Source organism: Zonotrichia albicollis, chromosome 27 (assembly GCF_047830755.1).
Source record: "Zonotrichia albicollis isolate bZonAlb1 chromosome 27, bZonAlb1.hap1, whole genome shotgun sequence".
In the NCBI taxonomy this organism is placed as follows: Eukaryota; Metazoa; Chordata; class Aves; order Passeriformes; family Passerellidae; genus Zonotrichia; species Zonotrichia albicollis.
Window position 1 is genome coordinate 1757680 of NC_133845.1, and position 14361 is coordinate 1772040.

General features: G+C 37.3%; 1 protein-coding gene across 1 annotated transcript in view; it reads left to right on the forward strand.

The window, feature by feature from the left end:
- Nucleotides 1-14361, forward strand: part of BTG4 (BTG anti-proliferation factor 4) — a 60002-nt gene that overhangs the window by 980 nt on the left and 44661 nt on the right. Inside the window, exons 2-3 of the mRNA XM_074527771.1 lie at nucleotides 355-533; nucleotides 1473-1610. Coding sequence (XP_074383872.1) covers nucleotides 361-533; nucleotides 1473-1610 — 311 coding nt within the window. The 5' untranslated portion in view covers nucleotides 355-360. The remainder of the gene's footprint in view (nucleotides 1-354; nucleotides 534-1472; nucleotides 1611-14361) is intronic.

The window sequence follows — 14361 nt, forward strand, 5'->3', positions numbered from 1 at the left end:
CCAGTTTTGAACTGATTTTGCAGCAGTTTTTCTCTGTGGTGAAAAAGTGATATTTTTGGTCTTTTTTACATTAAAAGCTCTCTTTAGTAAAGTCTACTGCTTGTAATATATGTGACAAATAAGAACTATTATCTTTGAAACTCTTTTTTAATATTTTCTCTTCACTTGCTTAGTGCAGCTACCTTCTAGTAATGCATCAGAGCGATTTTAATATCCCAAGCTAAATTTAAAATGCTGTTTGGCAGCCAGGCTTTTCTCTCCTGGCTTGTGTGGATTGTGCAGCATCAGTTTTTGGAAGCTGATTGCGCTTTAATGTTATTAAATCTCTGCTGTGCTGTTCCATCCCTGCTCCAGCTGAAGATGAAAGATGAAATTGCTGCCACGGTTTTCTTCATCACCAAGCTGGTGAAGAGGGAGGACAGGCTGAGCAAGCACAAAATGGAGAAGTTTGCAGCCAAGCTGACCACGCTGCTGTTTGAGAAGTACAAAGATCACTGGTACCTGGACAACCCCTCCCGAGGCCAGGCCTTCAGGTGAGAGGGGCCCAGGTTGGCATCCAAGAGGCCTCAAAGTGAAATAAATAATGCAGAGGGAGCCACCAGGATGCCCCTTAAACTGGAAAGAAAAACTATTAATTGGTGAAAATTACTTTGGTTTTATTTAACCTGTAAATGTGTGATTAGAGGTGGAAAACTGAGATGGAAATCTTTTTTTTTTACCTGTAAATGTGGGATTGGAGAATTGAGGTGAAATTTCTTTTTACCTGTAAGCATGTGATTAGGAAACTGAGGTGGAAATATTTTTTACCTGTGAATGTGTGATTAGAGGTGGAAAACTGAGGTGGAAATATTTTTTTTTACCTGTAAATGTGGGATTAGAGAATTGAGGTGAATTTTTTTTTTTACCTAGATATACATAGATATATTTATTCATAGATATATACCTAGATATATTTTTTACCTAGATATACCTACATATATAAATGTAAATGTGTGTTTAGGAAACTGAGGCGGAAATATTTTTTACCTGTGAGTATGTGATTAGAGGCCAAAAAGTGATGTGGAAATATTTGTTTTTAACCTGTAAATGTTGGATTAGAGAACTGAGGTGGAAATGGTTTCTTTTACCTCTAGATGTGGGATTAGAGAGCTGAGACACTTGTGTTAAGATTTCCACCTCAAGCAGCCTCTGACTCCCAGGATGCAGAATTCAGGTGGTCTTACAGAGAATTTTGGGATGGTTTTGTTTTAAACACTCAGAGCAGGGACTTGGCTCATTGATGAGAACTAAAATCAAAGTTGTGTTTGAGCTGATAAATCAGCTTGTGAGGCTGAGCTTCTGTTTGGGGCTCTGCGTGAGAGGCTGCACCGACAGGTTAAAAGTGCTGGGACAATTTATGGAGCTTTTGGGCGCGCTCTGCGCGATGAGAGCCTGCAGGGCTGCAGTGCCAGTGACACCTGCGCTGTCCCCAGGTGCATCAGGATCAACAGGCAGCGGGCTCGGGAGCCGCTGCTGGAGCAGGCGTGCGCGCAGAGCGACGTGGCCTTCGAGCTGCTGGGGCTGCCCGAGGAGATGACGCTGTGGGTGGATCCCTTCCAGGTGTGCTGCAGGTGAGCGCCGGGGCGTGCAGTGCTGCTGGGTTTGTGAGGAATGATGGGTCTGAGTCCATGTTCTCAGAACATTTGGTATTTTATAATACTGTGTTATACTCTACTATAGTATACTATATTAAATTGATTTATGGTACACTATACATTACTACATATAGTATACAGTATACTATCTATAGTATACTATAATATAGTGTAGTGCACAGCATGTAGCATGCCATACAGTAATATATCTAGTATACTGCATACTATCTATAGTGTACTATAATATAGTGTAGTGCACAGCATGTAGCATGCCATACAGTAATATATCTAGTATACTGCATACTATCTATAGTGTACTATAATATAGTGTAGTGCACAGCATGTAGCATGCCATACAGTAATATATCTAGTATACTGCATACTATCTATAGTGTACTATAATATAGTGTAGTGCACAGCATGTAGCATGCCATACTGTAATTTATACGCACTATACTGCATACTATCTATAGTACACTCTAATACAGTGTCGTGCGCAGCATGTAGCGTGCCATACTGTGATTTATACGCACTATACTGCATACTATCTATAGGACACTATAATACAGTGTCGTGCGCAGCATGTAGCGTGCCATACTGTGATTTATACGCACTATACTGCATACTATCTATAGGACACTATAATACAGTGTCGTGCGCAGCATGTAGCGTGCCATACTGTGATTTATACGCACTATACTGCATACTATCTATAGGACACTATAATACAGTGTCGTGCGCAGCATGTAGCGTGCCATACTGTGATTTATACGCACTATACTGCATACTATCTATAGTACACTATAATACAGTGTAGTGCGCAGCATGTAGCATGCCATACTGTAATATATCTAGTATACTGCATACTATCTAGAGTGTACTATAATACAGTGTAGTGCACAGCATGTAGCATGCCATACTGTAATATATCTAGTATACTGCATACAATCTAGAGTGTACTATAATACAGTGTAGTGCACAGCATGTAGCATGCCATACTGTAATATATCTAGTATACTGCATACTATCTAGAGTGTACTATAATATAGTGTAGTGCACAGCATGTAGCATGCCATACTGTAATATATCTAGTATACTGCATACTATCTAGAGTGTACTATAATACAGTGTAGTGCACAGCATGTAGCATGCCATACTGTAATTTATACGCACTATACTGCATACTATCTATAGTACACTCTAATACAGAGTAGTGCACAGCATGTAGCATGCCATACTGTAATTTATACGCACTATACGGCATACTATCTATAGTACACTACAGTATACTGCATACTATCTATAGTACACTATAATATAGTGTAGTGCACAGCATGTAGCATGCCATACTGTGATTTATACGCACTATACGGCATACTATCTATAGTACACTACAGTATACTGCATACTATGTATAGTACACTATAATATAGTGTAGTGCACAGCATGTAGCATGCCATACTGTCATTTATACGCACTATACTGCATACTATCTATAGTACACTACAGTATACTGCATACTATCTATAGTACACTATAATATAGTGTAGTGCACAGCATGTAGCATGCCATACTGTGATTTATACGCACTATACTGCATACTATCTATAGTACACTACAGTATACTGCATGCTATCTATAGTACACTATAATATAGTGTAGTGCACCGCATGTAGCATGCCATACTGTCATTTATACGCAGTATACTGCATACTATCTATAGTACACTACAGTATACTGCATGCTATCTATAGTACACTATAATATAGTGTAGTGCACAGCATGTAGCATGCCATACTGTCATTTATACGCAGTATACTGCATACTATCTATAGTACACTACAGTATACTGCATGCTATCTATAGTACACTATAATATAGTGTAGTGCACAGCATGTAGCATGCCATACTGTAATTTATACGCACTATACTGCATACTATCTATAGTATTCTATAATATAGTGTAGTGCACAGCATGTAGCATGCCATACTGTAATTTATACGCACTATACTGCATACTATCTATAGTATTCTATAATATAGTGTAGTGCACAGCATGTAGCATGCCATACTGTAATTTATACGCACTATACTGCATACTATCTATAGTACACTACAGTATACTGCATACTATCTATAGTACACTATAATATAGTGTAGTGCACAGCATGTAGCATGCCATACTGTCATTTATACGCAGTATACTGCGTACTATCTATAGTACACTATAATACAGTGTAGTGCGCAGCATGTAGCATGCCATACTGTAATATATCTAGTATACTGCATACTATCTATAGTGTACTATAATACAGTGTGGTGCGCAGCATGTAGCATGCCATACTGTAATATATCTAGTATACTGCATACTATCTATAGTGTACTATAATACAGTGTAGTGCACAGCATGTAGCATGCCATACTGTAATATATCTAGTATACTGCATACTATCTATAGTGTACTATAATACAGTGTAGTGCACAGCATGTAGCATGCCATACTGTAATATATCTAGTATACTGCATACTATCTATAGTGTACTATAATACAGTGTAGTGCACAGCATGTAGCATGCCATACTGTAATATATCTAGTATACTGCATACTATCTATAGTGTACTATAATACAGTGTAGTGCACAGCATGTAGCATGCCGTACTGTAATATACACAGTACACTGCATACTATCTATAGTGTACTATAATACAGTGTAGTGCACAGCATGTAGCATGCCGTACTGTAATATACACAGTACACTGCATACTATCTATAGTGTACTATAATACAGTGTAGTGCACAGCATGTAGCATGCCGTACTGTAATATACACAGTACACTGCATACTATCTATAGTGTACTATAATACAGTGTAGTGCACAGCATGTAGCATGCCGTACTGTAATTTATACGCACTATACGGCATACTATCTATAGTACACTACAGTATACTGCATACTATCTATAGTACACTATAATATAGTGTAGTGCACAGCATGTAGCATGCCGTACTGTAATTTATACGCACTATACGGCATACTATCTATAGTACACTACAGTATACTGCATACTATCTATAGTACACTATAATATAGTGTAGTGCACAGCATGTAGCATGCCATACTGTGATTTATACGCACTATACTGCATACTATCTATAGTACACTGCAGTATACTGCATACTATCTATAGTACACTATAATATAGTGTAGTGCACAGCATGTAGCATGCCATACTGTGATTTATACGCACTATACTGCATACTATCTATAGTACACTGCAGTATACTGCATACTATCTATAGTACACTATAATATAGTGTAGTGCACAGCATGTAGCATGCCATACTGTGATTTATACGCACTATACTGCATACTATCTATAGTACACTGCAGTATACTGCATACTATCTATAGTACACTATAATATAGTGTAGTGCACAGCATGTAGCATGCCATACTGTCATTTATACGCACTATACTGCATACTATCTATAGTACAATGCAGTATACTGCATACTATCTATAGTACACTATAATATAGTGTAGTGCACAGCATGTAGCATGCCATACTGTCATTTATACGCACTATACTGCATACTATCTATAGTACACTGCAGTATACTGCATACTATCTATAGTACACTATAATATAGTGTAGTGCACAGCATGTAGCATGCCATACTGTCATTTATACGCACTATACTGCATACTATCTATAGTACACTGCAGTATACTGCATACTATCTATAGTACACTATAATATAGTGTAGTGCACAGCATGTAGCATGCCATACTGTCATTTATACGCACTATACTGCATACTATCTATAGTACACTGCAGTATACTGCATACTATCTATAGTACACTATAATACAGTGTAGTGCACAGCATGTAGCATGCCATACTGTCATTTATACGCACTATACTGCATACTATCTATAGTACACTGCAGTATACTGCATACTATCTATAGTACACTATAATACAGTGTAGTGCACAGCATGTAGCATGCCATACTGTCATTTATACGCACTATACTGCATACTATCTATAGTACACTCTAATACAGTGTAGTGCGCAGCATGTAGCATGCCATACTGTGATTTATACGCACTATACTGCATACTATCTATAGTACACTCTAATACAGTGTAGTGCGCAGCATGTAGCATGCCATACTGTGATTTATACGCACTATACTGCATACTATCTATAGTACACTCTAATACAGTGTAGTGCGCAGCATGTAGCATGCCATACTGTCATTTATACGCACTATACTGCATACTATCTATAGTACACTCTAATACAGTGTAGTGCGCAGCATGTAGCATGCCATACTGTCATTTATACGCACTATACTGCATACTATCTATAGTACACTCTAATACAGTGTAGTGCGCAGCATGTAGCATGCCATACTGTCATTTATACGCACTATACTGCATACTATCTATAGTACACTCTAATACAGTGTAGTGCGCAGCATGTAGCATGCCATACTGTCATTTATACGCACTATACTGCATACTATCTATAGCACACTACAGTATACTGCATACTATCTATAGTACACTATAATATAGTGTAGTGCACAGCATGTAGCATGCCATACTGTTATTTATACGCAGTATACTGCATACTATCTATAGCACACTACAGTATACTGCTTACTATCTATAGTTCGCTATAATATAGTGTAGTGCACAGCATGTAGCATGCCATACTGTTATTTATACGCAGTATACTGCATACTATCTATAGCACACTACAGTATACTGCATACTATCTATAGTTCGCTATAATATAGTGTAGTGCACAGCATGTAGCATGCCATACTGTTATTTATACGCAGTATACTGCATACTATCTATAGCACACTACAGTATACTGCTTACTATCTATAGTTCGCTATAATATAGTGTAGTGCACAGCATGTAGCATGCCATATTGTCATTTATACGCAGTATACTGCATACTATCTATAGAACACTACAGTATACTGCATACTATCTATAGTACACTACAGTATACTGCATACTATCTATAGTACACTATAATATAGTGTAGTGCACAGCATGTAGCATGCCATACTGTCATTTATACGCAGTATACTGCATACTATCTATAGTACACTCTAATACAGTGTCGTGCGCAGCATGTAGCATGCCATACTGTCATTTATACGCACTATACTGCATACTATCTATAGTACACTCTAATACAGTGTCGTGCGCAGCATGTAGCATGCCATACTGTCATTTATACGCACTATACTGCATACTATCTATAGTACACTCTAATACAGTGTCGTGCGCAGCATGTAGCATGCCATACTGTAATTTATACGCACTATACTGCATACTATCTATAGTACACTCTAATACAGTGTCGTGCGCAGCATGTAGCATGCCATACTGTAATTTATACGCACTATACTGCATACTATCTATAGGACACTCTAATACAGTGTCGTGCGCAGCATGTAGCATGCCATACTGTAATTTATACGCACTATACTGCATACTATCTATAGGACACTCTAATACAGTGTCGTGCGCAGCATGTAGCATGCCATACTGTAATTTATACGCACTATACTGCATACTATCTATAGTACACTCTAATACAGTGTCGTGCGCAGCATGTAGCATGCCATACTGTGATTTATACGCACTATACTGCATACTATCTATAGGACACTCTAATACAGTGTCGTGCGCAGCATGTAGCATGCCATACTGTGATTTATACGCACTATACTGCATACTATCTATAGGACACTCTAATACAGTGTCGTGCGCAGCATGTAGCATGCCATACTGTGATTTATACGCACTATACTGCATACTATCTATAGGACACTCTAATACAGTGTCGTGCGCAGCATGTAGCATGCCATACTGTGATTTATACGCACTATACTGCATACTATCTATAGGACACTCTAATACAGTGTCGTGCGCAGCATGTAGCATGCCATACTGTGATTTATACGCACTATACTGCATACTATCTATAGGACACTCTAATACAGTGTCGTGCGCAGCATGTAGCATGCCATACTGTGATTTATACGCACTATACTGCATACTATCTATAGGACACTACAGTATACTGCATGCTATCTATAGTACACTATAATATAGTGTAGTGCACAGCATGTAGCATGCCATACTGTGATTTATACGCACTATACTGCATACTATCTATAGCACACTATAATAGAGTGTAGTGCACAGCATGTAGCATGCCATACTGTGATTTATACGCACTATACTGCATACTATCTATAGCACACTATAATAGAGTGTAGTGCACAGCATGTAGCATGCCATACTGTGATTTATACGCACTATACTGCATACTATCTATAGCACACTATAATAGAGTGTAGTGCACAGCATGTAGCATGCCATACTGTGATTTATACGCACTATACTGCATACTATCTATAGCACACTATAATAGAGTGTAGTGCACAGCATGTAGCATGCCATACTGTAATATATCTAGTATACTGCATACTATCTAGAGTGTACTATAATATAGTGTAGTGCACAGCATGTAGCATGCCATACTGTAATATATCTAGTATACTGCATACTATCTAGAGTGTACTATAATACAGTGTAGTGCACAGCATGTAGCATGCCATACTGTAATTTATACGCACTATACGGCATACTATCTATAGTACACTACAGTATACTGCATGCTATCTATAGTACACTATAATATAGTGTAGTGCACAGCATGTAGCATGCCATACTGTGATTTATACGCACTATACGGCATACTATCTATAGTACGCTACAGTATACTGCATACTATCTATAGTACACTATAATATAGTGTAGTGCACAGCATGTAGCATGCCATACTGTCATTTATACGCACTATACTGCATACTATCTATAGTACACTACAGTATACTGCATGCTATCTATAGTACACTATAATATAGTGTAGTGCACAGCATGTAGCATGCCATACTGTGATTTATACGCAGTATACTGCATACTATCTATAGTACACTACAGTATACTGCATGCTATCTATAGTACACTATAATATAGTGTAGTGCACAGCATGTAGCATGCCATACTGTGATTTATACGCAGTATACTGCATACTATCTATAGTACACTACAGTATACTGCATGCTATCTATAGTACACTATAGTATAGTGTAGTGCACAGCATGTAGCATGCCATACTGTAATTTATACGCACTATACTGTATACTATCTATAGTATTCTATAATATAGTGTAGTGCACAGCATGTAGCATGCCATACTGTAATTTATACGCACTATACTGCATACTATCTATAGTACACTACAGTATACTGCATACTATCTATAGTACACTATAATATAGTGTAGTGCACAGCATGTAGCATGCCATACTGTCATTTATACGCAGTATACTGCGTACTATCTATAGTACACTATAATACAGTGTAGTGCGCAGCATGTAGCATGCCATACAGTAATATATCTAGTATACTGCATACTATCTATAGTGTACTATAATATAGTGTAGTGCACAGCATGTAGCATGCCATACAGTAATATATCTAGTATACTGCATACTATCTATAGTACACTATAATATAGTGTAGTGCACAGCATGTAGCATGCCATACTGTCATTTATACGCACTATACTGCATACTATCTATAGTACACTACAGTATACTGCATGCTATCTATAGTACACTATAATATAGTGTAGTGCACAGCATGTAGCATGCCATACTGTGATTTATACGCAGTATACTGCATACTATCTATAGTACACTACAGTATACTGCATGCTATCTATAGTACACTATAATATAGTGTAGTGCACAGCATGTAGCATGCCATACTGTAATTTATACGCACTATACTGCATACTATCTATAGTACACTCTAATACAGTGTCGTGCGCAGCATGTAGCGTGCCATACTGTGATTTATACGCACTATACTGCATACTATCTATAGGACACTATAATACAGTGTCGTGCGCAGCATGTAGCGTGCCATACTGTGATTTATACGCACTATACTGCATACTATCTATAGGACACTATAATACAGTGTCGTGCGCAGCATGTAGCGTGCCATACTGTGATTTATACGCACTATACTGCATACTATCTATAGGACACTATAATACAGTGTCGTGCGCAGCATGTAGCGTGCCATACTGTGATTTATACGCACTATACTGCATACTATCTATAGTACACTATGATACAGTGTAGTGCGCAGCATGTAGCATGCCATACTGTAATATATCTAGTATACTGCATACTATCTAGAGTGTACTATAATACAGTGTAGTGCACAGCATGTAGCATGCCATACTGTAATATATCTAGTATACTGCATACAATCTAGAGTGTACTATAATACAGTGTAGTGCACAGCATGTAGCATGCCATACTGTAATATATCTAGTATACTGCATACTATCTAGAGTGTACTATAATATAGTGTAGTGCACAGCATGTAGCATGCCATACTGTAATATATCTAGTATACTGCATACTATCTAGAGTGTACTATAATACAGTGTAGTGCACAGCATGTAGCATGCCATACTGTAATTTATACGCACTATACTGCATACTATCTATAGTACACTCTAATACAGAGTAGTGCACAGCATGTAGCATGCCATACTGTAATTTATACGCACTATACGGCATACTATCTATAGTACACTACAGTATACTGCATACTATCTATAGTACACTATAATATAGTGTAGTGCACAGCATGTAGCATGCCATACTGTGATTTATACGCACTATACGGCATACTATCTATAGTACACTACAGTATACTGCATACTATGTATAGTACACTATAATATAGTGTAGTGCACAGCATGTAGCATGCCATACTGTCATTTATACGCACTATACTGCATACTATCTATAGTACACTACAGTATACTGCATACTATCTATAGTACACTATAATATAGTGTAGTGCACAGCATGTAGCATGCCATACTGTGATTTATACGCACTATACTGCATACTATCTATAGTACACTACAGTATACTGCATGCTATCTATAGTACACTATAATATAGTGTAGTGCACCGCATGTAGCATGCCATACTGTCATTTATACGCAGTATACTGCATACTATCTATAGTACACTACAGTATACTGCATGCTATCTATAGTACACTATAATATAGTGTAGTGCACCGCATGTAGCATGCCATACTGTCATTTATACGCAGTATACTGCATACTATCTATAGTACACTACAGTATACTGCATGCTATCTATAGTACACTATAATATAGTGTAGTGCACAGCATGTAGCATGCCATACTGTCATTTATACGCAGTATACTGCATACTATCTATAGTACACTACAGTATACTGCATGCTATCTATAGTACACTATAATATAGTGTAGTGCACAGCATGTAGCATGCCATACTGTAATTTATACGCACTATACTGCATACTATCTATAGTATTCTATAATATAGTGTAGTGCACAGCATGTAGCATGCCATACTGTAATTTATACGCACTATACTGCATACTATCTATAGTATTCTATAATATAGTGTAGTGCACAGCATGTAGCATGCCATACTGTAATTTATACGCACTATACTGCATACTATCTATAGTACACTACAGTATACTGCATACTATCTATAGTACACTATAATATAGTGTAGTGCACAGCATGTAGCATGCCATACTGTCATTTATACGCAGTATACTGCGTACTATCTATAGTACACTATAATACAGTGTAGTGCGCAGCATGTAGCATGCCATACTGTAATATATCTAGTATACTGCATACTATCTATAGTGTACTATAATACAGTGTGGTGCGCAGCATGTAGCATGCCATACTGTAATATATCTAGTATACTGCATACTATCTATAGTGTACTATAATACAGTGTAGTGCACAGCATGTAGCATGCCATACTGTAATATATCTAGTATACTGCATACTATCTATAGTGTACTATAATACAGTGTAGTGCACAGCATGTAGCATGCCATACTGTAATATATCTAGTATACTGCATACTATCTATAGTGTACTATAATACAGTGTAGTGCACAGCATGTAGCATGCCATACTGTAATATATCTAGTATACTGCATACTATCTATAGTGTACTATAATACAGTGTAGTGCACAGCATGTAGCATGCCGTACTGTAATATACACAGTATACTGCATACTATCTATAGTGTACTATAATACAGTGTAGTGCACAGCATGTAGCATGCCGTACTGTAATATACACAGTACACTGCATACTATCTATAGTGTACTATAATACAGTGTAGTGCACAGCATGTAGCATGCCGTACTGTAATATACACAGTACACTGCATACTATCTATAGTGTACTATAATACAGTGTAGTGCACAGCATGTAGCATGCCGTACTGTAATATACACAGTACACTGCATACTATCTATAGTGTACTATAATACAGTGTAGTGCACAGCATGTAGCATGCCGTACTGTAATTTATACGCACTATACGGCATACTATCTATAGTACACTACAGTATACTGCATACTATCTATAGTACACTATAATATAGTGTAGTGCACAGCATGTAGCATGCCGTACTGTAATTTATACGCACTATACGGCATACTATCTATAGTACACTACAGTATACTGCATACTATCTATAGTACACTATAATATAGTGTAGTGCACAGCATGTAGCATGCCATACTGTGATTTATACGCACTATACTGCATACTATCTATAGTACACTACAGTATACTGCATACTATCTATAGTACACTATAATATAGTGTAGTGCACAGCATGTAGCATGCCATACTGTGATTTATACGCACTATACTGCATACTATCTATAGTACACTGCAGTATACTGCATACTATCTATAGTACACTATAATATAGTGTAGTGCACAGCATGTAGCATGCCATACTGTGATTTATACGCACTATACTGCATACTATCTATAGTACACTGCAGTATACTGCATACTATCTATAGTACACTATAATATAGTGTAGTGCACAGCATGTAGCATGCCATACTGTCATTTATACGCACTATACTGCATACTATCTATAGTACAATGCAGTATACTGCATACTATCTATAGTACACTATAATATAGTGTAGTGCACAGCATGTAGCATGCCATACTGTGATTTATACGCACTATACTGCATACTATCTATAGTACACTGCAGTATACTGCATACTATCTATAGTACACTATAATATAGTGTAGTGCACAGCATGTAGCATGCCATACTGTCATTTATACGCACTATACTGCATACTATCTATAGTACACTGCAGTATACTGCATACTATCTATAGTACACTATAATATAGTGTAGTGCACAGCATGTAGCATGCCATACTGTCATTTATACGCACTATACTGCATACTATCTATAGTACACTGCAGTATACTGCATACTATCTATAGTACACTATAATACAGTGTAGTGCACAGCATGTAGCATGCCATACTGTCATTTATACGCACTATACTGCATACTATCTATAGTACACTGCAGTATACTGCATACTATCTATAGTACACTATAATACAGTGTAGTGCACAGCATGTAGCATGCCATACTGTCATTTATACGCACTATACTGCATACTATCTATAGTACACTCTAATACAGTGTAGTGCGCAGCATGTAGCATGCCATACTGTGATTTATACGCACTATACTGCATACTATCTATAGTACACTCTAATACAGTGTAGTGCGCAGCATGTAGCATGCCATACTGTCATTTATACGCACTATACTGCATACTATCTATAGTACACTCTAATACAGTGTAGTGCGCAGCATGTAGCATGCCATACTGTCATTTATACGCACTATACTGCATACTATCTATAGTACACTCTAATACAGTGTAGTGCGCAGCATGTAGCATGCCATACTGTCATTTATACGCACTATACTGCATACTATCTATAGTACACTCTAATACAGTGTAGTGCGCAGCATGTAGCATGCCATACTGTCATTTATACGCACTATACTGCATACTATCTATAGCACACTACAGTATACTGCATACTATCTATAGTACACTATAATATAGTGTAGTGCACAGCATGTAGCATGCCATACTGTTATTTATACGCAGTATACTGCATACTATCTATAGCACACTACAGTATACTGCTTACTATCTATAGTTCGCTATAATATAGTGTAGTGCACAGCATGTAGCATGCCATACTGTTATTTATACGCAGTATACTGCATACTATCTATAGCACACTACAGTATACTGCATACTATCTATAGTTCGCTATAATATAGTGTAGTGCACAGCATGTAGCATGCCATACTGTTATTTATACGCAGTATACTGCATACTATCTATAGCACACTACAGTATACTGCTTACTATCTATAGTTCGCTATAATATAGTGTAGTGCACAGCATGTAGCATGCCATATTGTCATTTATACGCAGTATACTGCATACTATCTATAGAACACTACAGTATACTGCATACTATCTATAGTACACTACAGTATACTGCATACTATCTATAGTACACGATAATATAGTGTAGTGCGCAGCATGTAGCATGCCATACTGTCATTTATACGCAGTATACTGCATACTATCTATAGTACACTCTAATACAGTGTCGTGCGCAGCATGTAGCATGCCATACTG